The following is a 22,396-nucleotide window of genomic DNA, read 5'->3' as shown; positions in this document are numbered from 1 at the left end:
GAGCTGCAAACGTATACAGCAAAGGTCTAAGAGAAATGAACTACATCAAATCAATGACTATCAGCCAGCGGTGGTTTGATGTTGACGCATGGTCAATGGGATATTTACCCCTCCCTGGCTATCTTTTCATTTTGGTTCTGAGAATTGTTTGATAATGAGATAAGGAGAGCACGATGGTCCAAAGAAAAGCCCCTAGAACGAGTTTACCTCAGTTCTGAAGTCCACTGCCTCAGTACTGAGCAGATAACATAACCAGCCATTCCCTGTCTGTATGGCAGACACGCTGATCCGCAAACTCAGCAGGTGGCTGTGCAGAATCCATGAGGAGTGACAGGGAAAATGTGTGTATTGCGTTCTGGCAAGACTTGAGAACCACCCCAGCAACTACAAGAAAGAGGCACAGAAAACCAGCTGACACAATTGCTACACAAGGGTGGGGTTATCTCCCAAGCTTTAACACTAGACTTACATGCATTGTGCTTCCCTGTGGAATATAACCTCATTCTGTCCAGTGGATCTGCAGATGGAGCCTGGGAATCATCGCTAATGGATATGGCATATGTCCCAAGATGTCCAAGGACATACTTCCCTGCATGTGCGGACATTGGAAACCACCAGGAAACGTGCTAAAAGAATCCACTGTGGGTTTTGGTGACTTTTGCTGGATGAACAGTATCAACAGGAGATAAACTGGGTCTTTGAAGATCTTATTAGCTGAGGATCTTGACCTAAAAATATATAGAGTATATAATTCCCCTTAAGTGAAATGGCCTCATCTTTATAAGAAGGAAAGATACCTAGTGGGAGAAGACCATGTGGACACAATGATACATAAGAGAAAGGCAGTTATGGGCCAAGGGAACCCAGAATCAGAAGCTGGAAGAGCTCAGAAGTATTCTATTCTCCACTTGAGATCTTGAAAGGAACATGTATGTCTCCACTGGCACCTTGACTTTGGACTGCTGATCCCTAGAGCCAAGAGAATACACTTCTACTTGGAAAGCCAGCATTCTGTAAAAAGCTCTTATTTTGCGATAGGGTCTCAGTGTGTAGCCAAGAATGACTACAAAGTCATGATCCTCCTGTGTTTGCCTCTCAAGTGATAAACCAGTGTTTAGCTCACAGGTATGTGCCACAGTGCCCAGCACCCACCTGGAATTCTCTACAGAAGGAATATGGTGGGGCATTTCTGAGTTTGCAGTTGGACCAAGGTCTACCTTGGTCTCACTATGTGTGCTAGATGATTTTATGGCCTAAGTTAGACCTACTAATGAAAGGCTCCTTCCTCCAAAGGCTGATGGAAAAAGACCACACAAGGTTGACACCTTGTGCTGTGACCATTTCAAGTACCTGACAAGTAGAGGCCTGTTTGTAATTTGGCCATTGAGAGAAAGGCGCCCGTTACTAAGACACAGACAGTCAAGAACTTGGATGCTCTGCTCCCTAATCCTGCATCTTGTAACAAGCAGGTCTGATCTGTCTCAGCATCATCCCCATCTCAGGCCAAAAAGGAGGGACCAGGGGTTAGACTCTGAACGCTGGTTCTGACTCTTGCAGATCTTTGGGCTTGCGGCTGCTTAGTTCCAAGCCTCAATCCCTTCTTTAAAATGGAGAGGTTGCCTATCCAGCAGAATCAAAGGCAAAAGAAACATCTATAGATTTGAAGTTCCCATGTGGGCTCAGCAAATAGTGGCAGGAGTCATATGCAAAGAATATGGAATCTGGGCTGGGACAGTGGCCCAGTCAGTAAAATGTATAACTTGTAAGCAAGAGGACCTGAGTTCATCCTCAGAACCCAGAGCCATTATAATCCCAGCACTGAAGAGTTAGAGATAGGCAGACAGACAGTATACCTGACTTTGTGAGTTCTAAGCCAGTGAGAGACCCTGTCTCAGAAAACATGGTGGGCGGGGCTCCTAGGAAGAATGCCTGAGGTTGACCTCCAGCCTCGACACTCATGTGCATACAGATGCATGCAAGTCTGCACACATGCACACACATGCTTAAAAATAAGAATATAGAATCTTCCAGGGAGTTCTTTATTCTGTGTGTTTCCCAAGAGAAACCATCTGCGTAGTTCTCCATTACGGAATACCATTATACCATTTCATCTGGGGGCTCCCTTTGTCTTTCCCATCCCAATGGAAGGAGAGCTAATTTTTTGAAAATAGCAATGTGAATTTCAAAGAAGGAAGAGACATGTTGAAATGAAAACCTCTACAAACTTTGTACCAGCTTTATATAACAATGGGCAATTAGAGCCAGCCAGGCTGTGCGCTGTCACAGAGACGGCTACCGTTGTTACTGTATTTAAGTTGTGACTCAAAGCATTGGCTCTGGAGCAGGACTTATCCTAGATACTGTGCTCCATCACTCTCTGCTTGTGTCTTCTATTTCAGAATAGAAGACGGCAATGTCATGGTCACACAGCACTGACACGAGGTGTAAATAAAATTATGCTGACCAAGCCCTCCCCACCCCAAACAGGACCTGCACAAGGTCAATGCTCAATAAATGTTACCCATCGGTAAGAAATACTTCACTTAGTTCCCAAAACAATTCAAAATGTAATAAAATGAGCTTCAAATGGGTGGATAAAGCAATTTGTGTTAAGCACATTCGGATGTGAAACAGCATTAAAGGCTTCAGAGAAAGCCAGGAAACAGATACCCACACTGCACACTCATAATTGCTGAAGGAGAACCACAAATTGAACTATGAATTTTCAAGTCATAAGACCAAGCATAAAGCCAACCATTATTAGTTTTGAGACACATGTTGTCCACAGGCAAAAGTTTGACTTAGATGTTAAAAACCAAAACCAAGGCTGTTAGTGATATAGAACCTGAGAGATGAGACAAAATGACAAGTTCAGCAGACTTTCTTGCATGAAGGTTATCAGCAAGCTTCTAGATGCATCCATTTCACACTTGTGACTTGTGTGTGTGTGTGTGTGTGTGTGTGTGTGTATACATGTGCACTTGTGCGTGTATGTACATAGAGCCAGAGAACAGCCTCAGAAACTTCAACCACCTCCTTTGGTCTAGGGCTCATCAGACTTGAGTAGGTTAGCTAAGCTGTCTGGACTGTGAACCCCAGGGATTCTCCATCTCCCCAGTACATATGGTTATGCTAGATTTATACATGACTTCTGGAGATGAGCTTAGGTCCTAGTGCTTACAGGGCAAGCTCTGATCTGATTGACCCATCTCGTAGGTGTATTTCCATTTCATCTCCTTTCTTCCTCTTCTCTTCCCTGGGTCTCCATCTCTGAGTTTACAGAACCGGGAATTCACTTCATTCAATGTCTCCCCAACCTCCAGTTTTCCTATTTTTAACACTTTTTAATGGAGGGCCTTGAAAATCTTTTAATATTGTTTTTGATGGAGTTTAGCAGGAAGTTATTCCAAGGACAAAAAGAAGAAAGATGTCTCTGCTTTCTTGAGTTTTTATTAAGGAGGGAAAAAAAAGCCCTAACTGTATGATGTGGTAGCAATTATTTTTAAGCTGTATTTGCAGCGTGGGGGTGGATCTCAGAAACCAGGTCATTGTCGATCTGCTTTTCTCCCGAGATGACGTGATCCCATTTAGAACAGCTCGCTGAGCGCTGATGTCTACGCCCGCTTTCGAACTCAGCAGCTGAAAATGAACCATGCGTGCTTGATTCTGTCTGACTGATAAAATATAGCAAATAAGCCCCACTCAGATGGTATCCTTGAAAGAACTTGCTCAGCATAGCAACCCTCCTGACGCAGCCCACATCTACCTTTCTCTCCGCTCTCCCTGCATTGCTGGGCCAGCTTCTTTTGAGAGAAGAAATAAGGGTGCTGTGTTGTATCAACTCTAAGGTCATCTCACAGTATGTTACACAAGACGCACATATTATACAGGACCATACAACTCTACTTTCTAATCCTACCTTGAACACTATTCCTATCCACCTAATTCTCTAGCCAGCATTGCCAAGTGGGAGGCAAGCCTGAGCCCTGTGCTTGGTAATTCTACCATACAGTGCTGTTGCTAAATAGCTTGTTGTGCCATCTGTTCATCTTGCTGATCGTCATGTTCTTCATCTCTGAAAGCGAATAAAACGGAACCTAGCTCAGAGAGTATTGAGGACAGAGTAAGGGCGTGTGCTCCATTCACTCAGGACTGCAGCTCATGAACTACAATGTCTTAGTAGGATGCATATGAGATGAGATAATGGTCCAAGGTCCTTCCAGTTTAATGTATCCAGACCTAAAGTAACATTCTCCTACATTCCCAACACCATGTACTCTCCTCCCGAATGTCTCCTACTCTTCTTCCTCATCCTGTCTCCCTGAAAATAGAGATAACTCCATCTCTTGGTATTTAAGAGATGAACATCTAAAAGCCCAAGGACCATGGATATCAGAGTCACTAAGCCAGTCCCTCCTAAACATGTACCTCCCTGAATGCCATGGTCTTTGAAAACCTGTGCCAAAGACTAAAAATATAGTGTTTGCTTTGCTGTGAAGATATTTCTGCCCTTGCAAGGATGTGGAATCATAGTTCTGCTTTTTATCATAAAGAATGATGGTTAGAGCGATGTCTCAGTATGTTCTGAACAAGCAAAGGACCTGAGTTCAACCAGCACTCAGGTAAAACGTGGTGGTGTACCTTTTTGAAATCCAGTGCAGGGAAGGAAGAAACAGGAGAATCTCTGGGGCTCACAGCCCAACCAACGTACCTGAGCCAGCTGAGACCCAAGTCCAAGTGAGAGACCGGATCTCAAAACCTTGGTGAAAAGGGATGATGCCAGAGGATGTCGTCTGGCTTCTACATGGAATCATATACACATGTGCATTACACATCCATGAACATGGACACACACCCTATCATCACACAGACAATCAACCTGAGCTTTGTAAAAAGATGAGCTCAAGTAAAAACATGGACTTAATGCTTAAACATTGTGCATCAGTGATATTGTCAATGTAACTGAAATGGAAAATGCAGCTCACCAAATAGAACGCATGTTCAAATCACATGTGTGGTAAGAGGTCAATATATTAATATGTGAAAGACATAAAGAACCCACAAAACACACACACACACACACACACACACACACACACACACACTTTTCAATTTTATTTAAACAGGGACCTTGCAGTGGTCAAAATCATAAAGATAAGAACTAGAATGCTAGTTACCAGGGTCATAGGAAGAAGAATAGGTTTTATGTTTGAAGGATGCCAAGTTTGATGTTCAGAAGATGAAAAATTTGGGGAATAGATGGTTTCCTAAAAGAGTTTTAGCTGGCAACTTCAGACAACACAAAGTCACCTGAGAAGGGAGTTTCAGTCAAGGGATTGTCTAGATCAAACTAGCCAGAGAGCTTGGCTAAGAAGGCTGTCTTGATTGCTAGTTTCTGTAGCAGGGCTTAGACTACTGTGGACAGCACCATTCCTTGGGCAGCTGGTCCTAGACTGTATAAGACAGTTAGCTGAGCATAAGCCAGCCAATGAGTCAATAAGCAGCATTTATTTATTACTTCTGCTTTAAATTCTTGCCTGGAATTTCCTTGGCGATGGAGTATCACTTGTTAGTGTGAGCCAAATAGACCCTTTAGTCCTCTAAAGTTTCTTTCAATCAGTGTTGAATCAGAACAACAGAATGAAACCAGGACAGGTGGTCGTGATACTGGTACCACATCTTGAATACACTTGACATCACTGACCCTATTTACTGAAAACAACTGAGATGATAATTTTTATGGTAATTGTATTCTATCACAACAAAAAATTCAAAAGAAACAATAATCTTCCCTTTAAAGTAATTCTTCACTTTGCTGCCTGTGAAGGGAGACAAGGAGTCTATTTGTCTATGGTGTTGGCTGGGAAAGAAATCAGATAGGAAACTGGAAAGTGGGTTCTGAGAGCTGAAAAGTTAAGCTCAGGAAATGCGGTACGTGACTGCGGTGCTTCATAAATCCATGGATGGAAATGTCTTAATGAACCTCATGACTTTGCAGGGATAATATATGCTAATAAAAAATTTAAATACAAGAAGGGAAGGAGGGGAGAAAAGTTAGACTTTTACATCAGTGTCCGAATAACTGCACATTAAAATGAACTAAAGTACAACCACCAATTATCCCACTGTATCTTCAACTCCTTTCTCTCTGGAGTCCAAGGGACCATGTTTCACTTAAGTCTGATATGGGAGCTTTGCCCCCTTGCCAACACTTGATGAATGACACAGTCTTTGTAAATCTAGAAGCCTCAGTCCCATTCAGCAACTGCCCTCTCTTCTAGAGCAGATGTTCTCAAAATCTAATCAGCATGCATCGCTGGCAGAGCTTATTCCGAGGCCCTTCCCAGGGGGATTCTGCTCCATCTGGCTCAGTGGGACTTATTTTATTATCATCCCCACTGACTTAGATTTAGGCTACTTCAATGGTTATTTCTGATCACCAACATGATGATCAGATGTACCAAGTTCATGAGGCATACTGCTGAGCGGGTCTATGAGCAGAATTCCAGACAGGATGAGATCACCAGGACTCAGCCCTTCTCAGTGGTTTTGAGGTTATTGGGAAAGGGTGAAACTACTAAATGCCTGGCTTGTCTGCAGGAAGTATGTCATCCTTTCCTGTCTCAACTCTACTCTACTTCCTGTCTTCCAGGATGTAGGCAGCCCTGCCACACCCCATGTCCACAATGAAGTGCAAGCTCTGAAATTTCTATCAAAACAATGCTTGACTCCCCAGATTGTTTCTGTAGGTATCTAGTCATACCATCAGAAAACAAACAGAGCTCTGTTTGAAGAACATTGATCAATAAACCTGGGGTCGCTAACAGCTCCTCTATAGCCCATTTCTGAAAATCTTACCAATCTCAGTGCTTACACATCAAATCCTATTTTTCTGTGGCTTACTTGATAACATCTCTGCTTTCATTTATTACAAATTCAAATATACAGAGAAACATAATTTAAAGTCTTTCTCTGCTTTTCTTCCAGCTTTGATTCATTCTAAAGATAAGCATTTGGTTTGTCTACTGCTTATAAAACTGTCTCGTTCCACTGTGTTTATGAGACTCCTTTAAAGTAACTGTTCTGAAAATTTCCCATGACTCAGAACCACCAGCACCTGGTGGGGGCTGCTCATTAAAATGAAGATTCACCACGGATAGACAGAAAACCCATACAAGGCACAGGAATCTGCATTTTAGCAAATTATCCTGTGACTTGTATAATGTTAGCTTATCAGCAAAGCTTGGAAACACTGGAAGTTAGAATTCTTTTTCTTAATCCTTCCTGATTTTGTCCTGGTTTTTCAATATGATCTATCTGAGTTCTGTCTTCATATGTGGTTGATGCAAACAGAAGACTCTCAGGCTATTTCAGAAATCAAAGTAGTCAGCAACCTCGATTTTTCCCTGGAAAACCTGAGACTAAGAGGTGGTCTGGCTTGTTCAAAATCATGGCTGAATGTAGAGCCAGGACTCAAACCTGGGTCTCTGGACCTGAGCTGAAGCTGTGAAGTATGCAAGGCCTTCTCAGAAACTGACAACCAGTGCTTCCTGGCCATGTATACAGCACTTCTTTTCTTTTCTCTTTTGGATGCTACTGAGAATCATACAGCCAGGGACAGGAGCCAACAGCTGAGCTTCATGCTCAGGGTGGTCTAAGCAGTGTCTGTTGACCACAGGTGCTGGAGACAGTACAAAGGAGATGTCGTAAACTTCAGCAATCCAAGAATAAGTGGGGTGCCTATTTTGCAGAGAGATAAAACTTTGTATAGATGCTGTATGCTGGAAAGTGAGGAAAAAAACATCATGATGATGATGATGGTGGTGGTGGTGATGATGATGATGACGATGATCTTATTCTTATACACTAATATACTCAATACTAAAAATAATTAAGAAACATGGTGAAAAATGGAGAAAGGGGGTCTTTAACTGTGGCAGAGTTGATGGGAGAATGTGGAAATAAAAACAATAGATGTACATCAGGTCTTTTGACAGTTATTCATTATCTGGGGGTTTGGAGTCAGATCTCATACCATACTATAAGAAAAATCCTAAATCACCTAGAGTGGAAGCCAGGGGCTGGGATGCAGCTCAGTTCATTCACGCATGAACCTAACATGTCCAAGGTCCTGGGTTTGACCACTGCGTAAAACAGGGTGGTGTTGTATTCCTCATTACTCTGTGCTTGAAAGGAGGAAGCAAGGATATCAGAAGTTAAAAAATGTATTCTGAAGGTCAGCCTGGGATATGGGAGAGCCTGTATTAATAAGAATGTAAGTCAAGGTGGTAATTCATACCTGTAATTTTGGCACTTGGGACAGTGAATGAAATACGGCAGCGTTGCTGGGGCAACATGGTAAAAGTCTATCTCAGATAGATAGATAGATAGATAGATAGATAGATAGATAGATAGATAGATGGATGATGGATGGATGGATGGATGATGGATGGATAGATAGATAGATAGATAGATAGATAGATAGATAGATTAAAAGGTATCTGGTTATTTCTGGTATTAACACGCAGGCCAGTTAGCCCTAGAGGTAACCAGCTGGTGAAATGCAAGCACAACAACAGAAGCAGCAGTAAGCCAATGTAATTTGGCACCATCACAACCCAGTTTTCCTACCACGGAAAGCCTTGGATACCCTAACAGAGCTGAAAAGCAAGATTCTGACTATAAATCTCATTTCATGAAAATGATAGAGACCTTTAAGTTGGATATAAATAACTCCTCTCCAGAAATACAAGAAAACACAGGAAAAGAGGTAGAAGCCCTTAAAGAAGAAACAAATAAATCCATTAAGAAATACAGAAAAAATACAATCAAAGAGGGAAAGAAATTGAACAAAACAGTCTAAGACTTAATATGAAAATAGATTTAATGAAGAAATCACAAATAGAGGTAAGCCTGGAGATAGAAAACCCAGGAAAGAGATGAGGATCTGCAGATGCATGCATCACCAATAGAGTACAAGAGATAGAAGACAAAATCTCAGGCATAGAAGGTACAATAGAAGATATTGATACATCGGTCAAAGAAATGCAAAGTGCAAAGTGTAAAAAGTTCCTAACCCAAACATCCAGAAAGTTTGGGACACAACAAAAAGACCAAACCTAAGAAAATTAGGAATAGAAGAGGAAGAAAAGTCTCAGTTCAAAGGGCCAGAAAACATCTCCAACAAAACCATAGAAGAAAACATCCCTAACCTAAAGAAAGAGATGGCCATAAACATACAAGAAGCCTACAGAACACCCAATAGATTGGAACAGAAAAGATAATCCCCCTGACACATAACAATCAAAATACTAAATGTACAGAACAAAGAAGAATGTTGAAAGCTGTGAGGGAAAAAGACCAAGTAACATACAAAGGCAGACCTATCAGAATTGCACCAGACTTCTCAACAGAGATTCTAAAAACCAGAAGATGCTAGATTGATGTAATTCAGACCCTAAGAGACCACAGATACCAGCTCAGACTAGTATACCCAGCAAAACTCTCAATCACCATGGAGGAAGAAACAAAGATATTCCATGACAAAACCAAATTTAAACAACATCTTTCCACTAGTCCAGCTCAAAAGAGGATACTAGAGGGAGAACTCTGACATAAGGAAGGCAACTACACACAAGAAAACACAAGGAATTAATCATCTCAAAACAAACCCCAAAGAAGAGTAACACACACACACACACACACACACACACACACACACACACACACACACACAATACCACATCCAATATCAAAAATAACAGGGATAAACAATCACTGACCTTTGATATCTCTCAACATCAATGGACTCAATTCCCCAGTAAAAAGACACAGACTAACAGACTGGATCTGTTAAGCAGGATCCATCATTCTGCTGCACAAAAGAAACTCACCTCAGAAACAAACACATATACTTCCTTAGAGCGCTGAAAAATGGTTTGCTAAGCAAACAGTCCAAAGAAACAAACACGAATAGACATTGTAATATCCAATAAAATAGACTTTCAACCAAAAGTAATCAAAAAAGATGGGGAAAGACACTTCATACTCATCAAATGAAAACCCTACTAACATGACATCTTATTTCTGAACATCTATGTCCCAAATAGAAAGGAATCCGCATTTGTAAAACAAACCTTACTAAAGCTCAAAGCACACATTGAGCCCCACACAATAATCATGAGAGACTTCAATATCCAAATCTCACCCATGGACAGGTCATTGGAACAGAAACTAAACAGAGACACAGTGAAACTAACTTAAGTTATTAGCCAAGTAGATTTAACAGATATCTAGACAACATTTCACCCCCAAATCAAAGAATCTACCTTTTTCTCAGTATGGAACCTTCTCCAAAATTAACCATATAATTAGACACAGAACAAGCTTTCAACAGGATGATTGAAATAATCCCATGCATCCTATCAGATCACCATGGACTAAGGCTGGTCTTCGATAACAACAAAAACAACAGAAAGCCCACATACACATGGAAACTGAACAACTCTCTAATTTTCATTTCATCAGGGAAGAGATAAAGAAAGAAATGAAAGACTTTCTAGAATTTAGTGAAAATGAAGACAAAGTATGCCCAAACTTATGGGACACACCGAAAGCAGTGCTAAGAGGAAAAGCCATAGCACTAAGTGCCTTCATAAATTGGAGAGATCTTACATCTTAACAGTATATCTGAACGCTCCAGAACAAAAAGAAGTAAACACACCAAAAAGGTGTAGATGGCAGGACAGACTCCAACTCGGGGCTGAAATCAGTAAATTAGAAACAAACACAACAATACAAATAATCAACCAAGAGCTGGTTCCTTGAGAAAATAAATAAGATAGACAAACACTTATCCAAACTGACTGAGAGGTACAGTGACAGCATCCTAAATAACAAAATCAGAAATGAAAAGGGAGACAAAATAATAGAAAATGAGGAAATTTGAAAAATGATCAGATTTTACTACAAAAGCCTATACTTGACAAAACTAGAAAATCTAGATGAAATGAATGATTTTCTATACAGATGCCATTTACTGAAATTAAATCAAGATCATGTAGACTGTCTAAACAGTCCCATAACCCTTAAAGAAATAGAAACACTGTTTAAAAACTTCCCAACCAAAAGAAGTCCAGGGTCAGAAGGTTTTGGTGCAGAAATCTACCAGCCCTCTAAAGAAGATCTAAGATGAATACTCCTCAAACTATTCCACACAACAGGACCAACAGAAACAGCAGAAACAGCAGGGACAGCAGGAACACTGTGTAATTCAGTCCATGAAGCCACAGTTACTCTGATACCTAAACCATGCAAAGACCCAACAAAGAAAGAAAACTTCAGACCAATTTTGCTTATGAATATCAGTACAAAAATGCTCAATAAAATTCTTGCATACCAAGCTCAAGAACACATCAAAAACATCATCATTCACCATGATCAAGTGGGCTTCATCCAAGGGATGCAGGGATGGTTCAATATACAAAAGCTCAACAATGTAATCTACTACATAAACAAACTCAAAGAACAGTCACATGATTATCTCATTAGATGTGGAAAAAACCTTTGTCAAAATCCAATACCCCTTTATATTAAAAGTCTTAGAGAGATTGGGAATTTATAGCACATACCTAAATATAATAAAAGCAATATACAGCAAACCAACAGACAGTATCAAATTAAATGGAGAGAAACTTGAAGCAATCTCACTAAAATTAGGGATTAGACAAGGCTGCCCACTCACTCCTTTATCTATTCAGTATAGTACTTGAAATTCTAGCTAGAGCAGTCAGACAACAAAGGGAGATCAAGGGGATACAAATTGGAAAGGAAGAAGTCAAGGTATCACTATTTTCAGATGATATGATAGTATACTTAAGTGGCCCCCAAAATTCTACTAGTGAACTCCTACACTTGATAAACTTCAGCAAAGTGGCTGGATATAAAATTAATTTAAAAAAATTAGTAGCTCTCCTTTGTACAAATGATAAACAGGCTGAGAAAGAAATTAGGGAAACAAGACCTTTCACAATAGCCACATGCAATAGAAAATACCTTGGTATAACTAACAAAGCAAGTGAAAAATCTGTATGACTGGTCACCCTAGGGAATGGTGCTATATCTGGGGCTCAATATTGGTCTCTAATGTTAGTAGATCCAGCAGTCAGGTTAACTGGGAATTGTGCTGTAACCACCTTTTAACTGTGTGTAACCACCTTGGAAAAATAGACTTTCTCTTACATGGTAAATGTACATTTTTTTTCTAAAAAAAAAAAAAAAAGAAATTTGCCAACATCTGCCAAAGTTAAAAATATATGTAATGCTTGACCAACTATTTCAAGAAGTTAATTTTACATTACACAAGATATGTATGGCTAGTCTCCATTGGAAAATTATTTGCAATAGCAAAATATTGGAGATGACTCAACTCTCTATCAATAAGGCATCAGATAAATACAACATGGCTCCTTTACAGATGAAAGCTTATGCATTGATAATCTGGAAGATGCCAGGGGGTAGAAGATAGGGTAAATGTGTTTGGTTAATGTGGAGGAAGAGTCCGATGCAGAGAAAGAATAGCATGGAGGAGAATTTAGCTGTTTGTTTTTTCATGTATGTTCTGTTGTGGGTGACGCAGGACATTGCACCTATTTCTTTTATACTCTATCACTGAACTATACCCCCATCCCTCCTTTTCCTTCTTATCTGGAGACAGGGTATCACTAAGTTACCATGGGTAGTCTTGAACTCATTTCATAAAGTCAGGCCTCAAATTGATGTTCTTCCTGCAGAACTGGGATGAAAGGCTTGCAACATACTGATTTTTAAAAATTTTGAAATATACAAATGTATTACCCATTCAAACCTTAATTTATTCAATTAACAATGGAGTTTATTCAAAACACACTCTAACAGCATTAACCCCAGTGAGTGCAACTCTTCATGGCAGAGCCCTGCTGCGCTCTCATCCCTAACGACCTATCTTACAGTTGTCACCGAAGGAGTAATTCATGTCCCTTTAGCTCCTGCTTCTGGGTTTGAAGGAACAACCCAAAGCAGCCCTTACATGGGAGATCGAATCCAGAGCAGACCACCATCTGCCCATGTTTTCCAAGATGGATGTCATAATTATATGGCTCTCAGGAAACAATTTGTACAATTTGTAACCATGACTGGTTTCTGCTTCTGTAATACTTTATTTTTAATACTGCATACCCTTTAAAAATTTTTATTAGATATATTTCTTTACTTACATTTCAAATGTTATTCCCCTTCCTGGTTTCCTGTTCATAAGCCCTCATTCCCTCCCCTCCCCCTCCCCCATATGGGTATTCCCCCTATACATCCCCCTTACTGCCTCCCCATATGCCCCTGCACTGGGGGTCCAACCTTGGCAGGACCAAGGGCTTCCGCTTCCACTGGTGCCCCAACAAGGCTATTCTCTGCTGCATATGCAGCTGGAGCCCTGGGTCAGTCCATGTACAGTCTTTCGGTAGTAGTTTAATCCCTGGAAGCTCTGGTTGGTTGGCATTGTTGTTTTTATGGGGTTGCAAGCTCCTTCAGCTCTTTCAGTCCTTCCGCTAATTTCCCCCAAGGGGGTCCTGTTCTCAGTTCAGTGGTTTGCTGCTAGCATTGACCTCTGTATTGAGCATGCTCGGGATGTGTCTCTCAGGAGAGATCTGTATCCAGTCCCTTTCAGCATGCATTTTTTAGTTTCATCAATCTTATCTAGTTTTGGTGGCTGTATATATATATGGGCCACATGTGGGGCAGGCTCTGAATGGCCATTCCTTGAGTTGCTGCTCTAAACTTTGCTTTCATATCCTCTCCTATTGATATTTTTTCCCCTTTTAAGAAGGAGTGAAAGCATCCGCATTTAGGGCATCTTCTTCTTGAGCTTCCTGTGGTCTGTGGATTGCATCTTGGGTAATTCGAGCTTTTGGCTAATATCCATTTATCAATGAGTGCATACCAAGGGTGTTTTTCTGTGATTAAGTTACCTCACTCAGGATATTTTCTAATTCATTCCAGTATACCTTTTAAAATGAAGGAAAATAACCCATTTTTGGGTTCTGGGTGACAAATGGGCAACAAGAATCCAGATAGCCTTCAATGATATTATCCATGCTGTGTTCATGGTCTGTCTGTCCAGCTGAAGCAATACCGTAGATATTTGTGAAAAGAACCTTTAGAAAAAAAACTCACTTAGCTCAGTGGTAGAGCGCTTGCCTAGCAAGCGCAAGGCCCTGGGTTTGATCCCCAGCTCCGAAAATTAGAAAAAAAAAAAAAAAAAGAAAAAAAAAGAAAAAAACTCACACCATGGCTAAGTCATAAAAATTCTTTTGTGGTATTTGATAACTTGAATCTATACACACTCCATGCCCCAGCAATGCCCACAAAGAGAAGCATGTGCAAACCAAAGCACACACAAGGGTATCCCTAGAAAGGGATCCAAGCAGGACAGGACTCAAGCACTCACCAAGACTGAGAAGGAAAGATAAACTTGTCAAGTGTGCCATTCATGAGACTCTACACTGCTGTAAGAAATGAAACCTAGGACTCATTGCAAGAGCCTCACACTCAGAATGCTGTGCTAAGGAAGACAGACAGAAAAGTGGAATGAGCAGATTGACGTTGTTTATGGGTTCTTACAGCGGCAATTGTCCTTCAGCTCTGGAAGTGGCAAGAGTGGTTGGAAGATGATGCTAAAGATGGTGTGCGTGGCTACTGCCATGGACCACTAACCTGCAACCAGTTAGTACAGAGCCATCGGACAATTCATTGAACATCTGACTTTTTATGTTGTTGTGCATTTAAAACGTTTTTTAAGTCATTCCAAGCCAGAACAAGCCATGTGTGAGTTTTGCATAAGTCATGGGCTTCTCTTCAGAAGAAATGTTCTTCCTGTCTGGCTAAGATACCAATCAAATTGAAAACGCAGGTCTGATAGGGTAGAACCCTCTCTGACAGTACTCCTGAGGAACTGTGCATAGATCTGTGTTTGGTTTGACAGGGTGGAGGGGCTTCTTAGTTTCCCCAAAGTAAGTAGCAAGAAGAAACAGCTGACGACCTGTGAGGAGACTACCTGCAGTCACATGTCAGGCTCAGAAGCCCCAGAAGACTAAGTCCCCACTGAAGCTAATTTTCTAGATAATCAAAACTTCTCTCATTATAAAACTCCTTCATTTAAAATGAAATCATTTTAATGAAATCCTTCTAAATTGTATTTCACACATCCCTGACTTTTTGAAGATGTGCAAATGGAATTTAACCTTTGTAACAAATGACAGCAATAACAATAAGTACCATCTTCTGCCAGGTGCTACCCAAAATGCCTTCTCTAACACATTCGTCCATCTTGTTTGTCACAGAATTCTGTGATTATTTCCACTTTAAGTGCGAGGCTCAGGATGATTAACTAAAGGTCATACACAAAACTCACAGGATTAACAGTAGGAAGAGGCAGTGCCTGTCTCCAGAGCCTGAGCTTATGACCACTGAATGTGGTAGCTTTCTTTCTCTTATGTGTGGGGGCTTGGGGAGGGTACATTCATGTATGTCACATACATGTGGCAGCCAGACTCAGTATCAGATTGTTCGAATGAACCCACCACCACCACCATCTCCTCCACCACCACCACCACCACCACCACCACCACCACCACCACCACCACCACCACCACCACCACCACCACCACCACCATCATGACTGTACTAGGATTTCAAATGCCACCACACCTGGCTTTTAAAAAAAACAAATGAACATAGATTCCTTTGAATCAGATACAGCTATTCATGTTTGTGTGGCAAATGCTTTAACCAGCTGAACCAACTCCTCACCCTGAGGTATCTTCTCTGTGTGTATGTATGTGCACTTGTATGTGCAGATGCACTCGTCTGTGAGTGCATGTGTGGGTTCCAAAGACTGACCTGACTACAGCTGCTTCTGACAGCTAGATCTACTAACATCGAAGACCAATACTGAGCCCAGATACAGCACCATTCCCCAGAGTCAGTGATCCGGTTCCATATTGACTACATTGGACCACTTTCTTCATGGCAAGGACATGCTTTGTCATTACTGGAGTAGATACTCATTCTGGTTATGGATTTGCCTTTCCTAATGTAATGCTTCTGCCAAGACACTTACAGAACCCACAGACTTACAGAATGCCTTATCCATCATTATGGTATTCCATGCAGGATAGTTTCTGACCATGGAACTTGTGTCACAGGTATTGAAGTATGACCCTGGCCCCATGATCATGGAATGCACTGATTTTACCTTGTTTCCCACCATCCTGAACAGACAGCCCGATGTCACAGTTACAATGACAATTAGGTAGCAACAGCTTTTAGGGCTGAGGCAGGATTCTCTGGAATGTGGTATATTCTTTGAGTGGCCAACATATAGTATAATTTCTCCCATAGCCAGGATCCTCCTCTTCAACTGGGCTTCACCAATAGCCTCTCATAATTTCTCTTCATGGTGCCAAATCTCAGCTTCTTTGCATGGCCCCTTCAGGCCTGGGCAGTCAAGTGCAACTGAGACTGCACATTCATTACTGGAATGCCCTGGCCTCTCTCAGTGACAAGCCGCCGCTGCTTTCTATGACCACTTCATGCCATCAAAACCAGAACCACTTGGTTGATTCTTACATATTACCAAGTCCAGCAACAGAATGAGGCTATCTCTAGAACACAGATTCCTTGTGCTTTCCGAAAACACTTCCCAAAAGATTTCACCTCAGTGATGCCGGTCTCTTCTTAATCACCACTACTGTCTTAGCTCCAGTTAACCAGCATCAACTGCCCCAGTAGTCCCTTCTATATTTTTCTCTAAAGCCAGAGACACAGGACCAAAGCTGCTGTGTTCTACTGCTTGCAGGAGCCAGAACATGGCTCTCTTGTTCTATTACATTATCACCAGCTTTCTGATTCCCAGCTCCTTCACTGCCTAAACTTGGCTGTCCTGAACTTGTTCTATAGCTTTACCTTGAACTCAGGGATCTGCTGCGTGGCTCTGTCTCCTGAGTGCTGGGATTAAAGGTGTGTATCACCACATCTGGACCTAAGCTTTTCTCTACTTGGAACTTGCTCTATGCCAGGCTTTTCCTTGGATTAAAGGCATGCGTGTACTATCATGCCTGGCCCTGATCTTTTTGTGGCCACTATTCCTCCAGATGCAGATCGAAAGTCTGGGTCCTCCATTTCCAGAATGTAGTTAATTCCAGAATAAAAGTAGAAACGAAAACAATAGTCAGGTAATAGTGCCTAACGTGACATAACTATTCCTTGTTCAACTGCAAATACATAAACAATAAACTTAGCTGGGTGGGATCTTGCCCTGAAGTCACTACTTTCTTAATGTGTTTATCTTTTTGAACACAGGATTCAGCTCCGTTTCACATACTGGTGCCCCTTTATTACCTAAACCATACATTTTGTATTTCTTCTTTGTAAGCTTGCTATGTTTTATTAGAATGCCATTCATAAGAATGAGCCACAGTCTACATTTGGTTGACTTGAGACCTCTTTTGTCAACACAATGAATCTAAATCTGTTTAGCTTAGCCTCTGGTAGACTCTTCAGACACAGGCAAAGGCAGAGACATTTTTCACCAAAGCATCGTAAGAATGCTCTCCAGAGTTCAAATCACCCTCAGCACCAATGTCTTCCATATACTACCAGAATGTCCCACTTAAAGCATTCCATGGCTTTTCAAATCCAATGTTCCAAAACCCACACTCCTCCAAACAAAAACCTGGTCAGGCCTATCACAGCAGTATCCAACTCCTGGTATCAACTTCTGTCTTAGGACTTTATTGCTGTGAAGAGACACCGTGACCAAGGCAACTCATAAATTATAAAGGACATTTCACTGGGGCTGGCTTACAGGATTAGAGGTTCAGTCCATTATCATGGCAGAAAACATGACAGCGTCCAGGTAGTCATGTCGCTGGAGGAGCTGAGAGTTCTATATCCTGTTCTGAAGGCAAACAGGAGAAGGCTGGCTTCTAGGCAGCTAGGAAGAAAGCCTCTCCAAGCCCATGCCCACAGTGACACACTCTCTCCAACAGGACCACACCTCCTAATAGTGCTACGTCCTGGTACCATTAGGCCGACCATATTCAGACTGCCACAGGGTGGTTCTGGTTAAAGCCAATGGGAAACTATTTCAGGCAAGATAAAAAAGGGCACAGACCCATCAGGAATGAAGCCATAGATCACTCTGTCAGGGTTAGAACCAAGACCTGCTGAGTTGCTTGCTGAGGGTGGAGGAAATGCAGAATGGGTAGTAGAGGAGGGTACTTATTAATACCATCCAAGGATGTTACCAGTTGCATAAGTGAGGATTACAATTGACTTGAGCATTTCTGTCATATTTTGCTAAGAGTGTGTTTGTACAGATATTTATGTTTTCTTCCCTTATTTCTTTACCATATAATATCAATTAAGAGACTGCCAGTGGTTATCATAGCTGAGTTTTAGATACTCAAAGAATGTCCCTCAGGTGATATTACCACCCACTTCAAAATTTACAATGTATTTACAGTTGTACAAGTAATATTTATATCATGTTAGATATAATGATGACCTGCATGTTTTCACTCATAAATGAAAATATAACTTAAGGAGATATGATTGCACATCAAGTTGTCAAGGTGTTAATTTATAATGAGTATTCTTGGTTGTCAACTTGACCATACCTATAATTAACTAAAAACCAACTGACTGGGAATGCCTGTGAGGATTTTATTTCTTAATTAAATACTTTTCAGTAAGAAGACCTACATTTAATCCAGATCTTTTGAGGTGGAAAGATACACATTTAGTCTGAGCCACACTTTGTACTGCAATCTACATAAAGAACATGGAAGAAAAAAATCTTGTTCTCTTTGCCTTCTTGTTTTTGTTAGCAAGCATATACTGAAGACCATCTGAGACATCCAATGTCATGGACTGAACAATTACTGTATTCTTGGGCCTTCTATTAGAAGATAACCATTGTTTGACTAACTGGACAACCGTCTGTAAGCCATTTTAATAGATTTCCTGTGTGTGTGTGTGTGTGTGTGTGTGTGTGTGTGTGTGTGTGTGGTGTGTGTGTGTTTACATATATATGAACTTATATATAAGTAATATAAACATATATGTACATATACTATGTGTGTGTATATATATATATGTACATATATGATGAATGTTGATGCACTCATGTGCGGAAAATACCCAAACCAAGGAGTTATCCAGAAATTAACAGAGCAAACATTCCCCAAGGATGGTACTTACAGAACCAGGGCTGGTATCAGGATACTCAACCTGAGTAAAAATCTAGAGACCCTTGACTAAAACTGCTTCCTTCTCCCATGTCAATGGGTAGACCAGATCTCTGGCTGTGACTTTAGAAAGCGTTTGAGTTCTTATGTCTTTCCTTTCTCCTCACACCATTCCTTCTTCATTGTCTTCTGGGTGAAATCAGGACCTTTGCATTCTAGACACAGACTTTGCCTCTGAACATCATCCCCACCACCTTCATCAATATTTACTGTCAAGCTGTTACCAGCACTTTACCCTCCCCAAAATAAGCTAATGGAAATCTAGTTTTCCTTTCTTTAAAGCTCTCAACCTTTTTTAGGTCTTTCTACTTGGCTAAGATATCCCATGGAGTTGGACCAACTTCTTTATCAGTTTAAGGAACCCCTCTGGGATTTTCACATTACCATACTTTGTTGGTTGCTTTCTCTTAACAGGAAGCCCACGATGTTCATCAGATTAACACAAACACTCCTCTGCTGGGGGCCATCTAGCTTGCGGTACCTCTCCAGAAGATTCTCAGAGATAAGCACCAACCCATGCAGAGTCTGTTTCTGTCGGGTTTAAAGAGCCTATGCCTGCAGAGAAGAAGGAACGATTGTTCTTACCCGGTTTTCAAGCTGACCAAGGCATCCTCCACTCCCCTCTGGTTGAATCTGGTCATGTACTGGTGCATATACGGGTAGTTGTTACGAATATTCCTCTCTGTACTTCCATTGGGTACCGTCCCAAATCGGAAAGGTGGAGAATAGTCATGAGGTCTCTGGAACTGGAGGGCAGTTAGGGGAGGAAACGGTGAAAGGGAGAGAGAGAAGACACCAGTGAGCATTCATTCACACAGTGGCAGCCATTCAGCATGTAGCAGTACAGAACAGCAAAAGAGATCTGCTCAGGCTCTTTGTGCCCAGCCACATCTTCTATGGGCCTGTGATCTCTAGGGAGGTGGGACAGCATCTGCCTTGTATTTTGTTTTATTCCATTTTCTATTCTGTTCCCCAGAAGTAAGATTAGGGCTTGGTCTGTTGCTCAATGAATATTTGCTGGGGTTAGCTTTCCAGGGCCATTAAATTAGCACCATGCTAGGCAAATAGTTGGCACCAAGGTATGCTGCAAGAGCTGAGGGTCTACTTTATACAAAGTCAACTATTTGTTTTGTGACAGTCTTTCCTTCTGCGATTACTACCAATCATACCTTGATCTCAGCTCCAGAAAATGGCCATATGCTATGACTCATTCATCCTCCAGTCAACCATTTACACAGGCAGTGGAGTCCTAACAGTTTACCAGCCACAATGCCTGGCTTGTGGCCGACCTGGGGTAAGTTTATGATCGAAAGCCCCCACTAACTGCTTCCTGAGTATTCGGATTTTATGGACGTTTTCTGTGCTCCATGATTCTTTCCTGTCCATACTGTGTGTGTGTGTGTGTGTGGTGTGTGTGTGTGTGTGTGTGTGTGTGTGTGCACAGATACAAATGTATGTGCCTGCATCTGCAGGGCAGATATCAATCTTAGGCATCCTTTCTCAAGACAAGATCTACCTTGTGTTTTGACACAGACAAACAGTTATAGTGTGTATAGAGTTCTGGGAGACAAAACTTGGATCCTCATGCTTGCAAGGCACTTGGCTGTCTGAGACATCACTCCAGCATCATGTTCACATTTTATTAGGATAGCATGAATTGTTCACCATAAAAGGTTTGATTAGAACATTTTATGTACAAAATATGCTCAGATGATGTTTTAGGGGATTTGATTCAATTAGAAGTCAGCTGGTATAGCCTGCATCCTAAATCTACAATTGTCCCTAGAGACAACACAGGCAGGGCCATGAGACTTAGCTAAGACTGTCCCTTCCCAACTAGGGACCATGGGTAAGTCATTTCATGCCCTCCTGTCTCCCATGTGTCTTTCAGACCTGTAGTAGAGACCGTACCAGCAGTTCCCTTATAGAGTTATTATGAAAATTGAAGAATGGAACATTCTTCAGTAGCAGCAGACAAGACACTAATACTTCAGTACCTCTGTTCATTGTGGGCAGAAGCAATAGCCCAAGCTGTATTTTCCTATAGACTGTGAGTTATGAAACTAGAGGGTAATAATCACAAAGACCCATGTTTTGTCAGTTCAGTTATTTTGTAATGACTGACGTTTCCCCAGGGCTTACAAAGGGATAGCAGTGTGCCCCAAACTTCTAAAGGTATTGGTCATGTGACCTCACTGCATCTCAGGTATGAGATTAATTTTACAACTTCATTTTGTATATGAGGAACCTGGGGTTTCAAATATTTGACCCGTGTAAAAGGTGGGCATGTTGGTCCACATCCATATCATAGCATTCGGGCAGAGGCAGGAGGGTCACAAGTTCAAGGCTAACCTGGGTCACATATCAAGGCATTGTCTCAAAAGCATATAAAATTTTGATGAGGATCTGGAGATTCTGAAAGGGTAAGAGAATTTCCAGCAAACCAGCGCTAATTCTTAGACCACAGTTCATGGGGTCTGGCAGGTCTGCATGCTTTCCATAAAACAGAACAGCCAGAGAAAGCATCCACGTTTACTCAAGACAGAGACCAAACCGAGGTGCTAGTCTTGCTTCCAGAACTCCCACTTCTTTCATTGTTAATTACAAGTTCTAGATGAAGATGATTTTTTTGTAAATGAGACATGCTGCAGCAGAATTGGCAGCAGTAACTGCATTTGGGATGGGGAGGGGCACCCATTGTCTGATTTAAAGTCTCCTGCCTGATTTCACTTTGCATTGTGTGTGTGTGCACATGTATATATGGCATGCATGTGTATATTACATATGTATATGTATGTGAATGCATTGTGTATGTTTGTGTGTGCATGTATGTGCAAGGATGTGTATACACATATATGTGTATATGTATATGCTCATTCACATATATATGTATGTGTATGCATGTATTATATGATATATGAACACATATACATATGGGTGTGTGTGAATATGAGAGAGAGAGAGAGACAGAGAGAGAGAGAGAGAGAGAGAGAGAGAGAGTGAGAGTGAGTGCACCATAAGGATCCTCACTCTGCCACACAGCAACCTTTCTCATC

At 41.3% G+C, this 22,396-nt stretch overlaps 1 protein-coding gene across 1 annotated transcript in view; it reads right to left on the bottom strand.

Annotated features, from left to right (window-relative positions):
* The window catches only part of Grin2a (glutamate ionotropic receptor NMDA type subunit 2A), a 423,546-nt gene that overhangs the window by 56,886 nt on the left and 344,264 nt on the right, over nt 1-22,396 (bottom strand). The window contains exon 11 of the mRNA NM_012573.4: nt 19,926-20,086. Within this exon, the coding sequence (NP_036705.3) occupies nt 19,926-20,086 (161 nt within the window). The remainder of the gene's footprint in view (nt 1-19,925; nt 20,087-22,396) is intronic.

The sequence above is a fragment of the Rattus norvegicus genome, chromosome 10, assembly GCF_036323735.1.
Source record: "Rattus norvegicus strain BN/NHsdMcwi chromosome 10, GRCr8, whole genome shotgun sequence".
Lineage (NCBI taxonomy): Eukaryota > Metazoa > Chordata > Mammalia > Rodentia > Muridae > Rattus > Rattus norvegicus.
The sequence above is the reverse complement of the archived record's forward strand: the minus strand, read 5'-3'. Positions and strand labels throughout refer to the sequence as shown.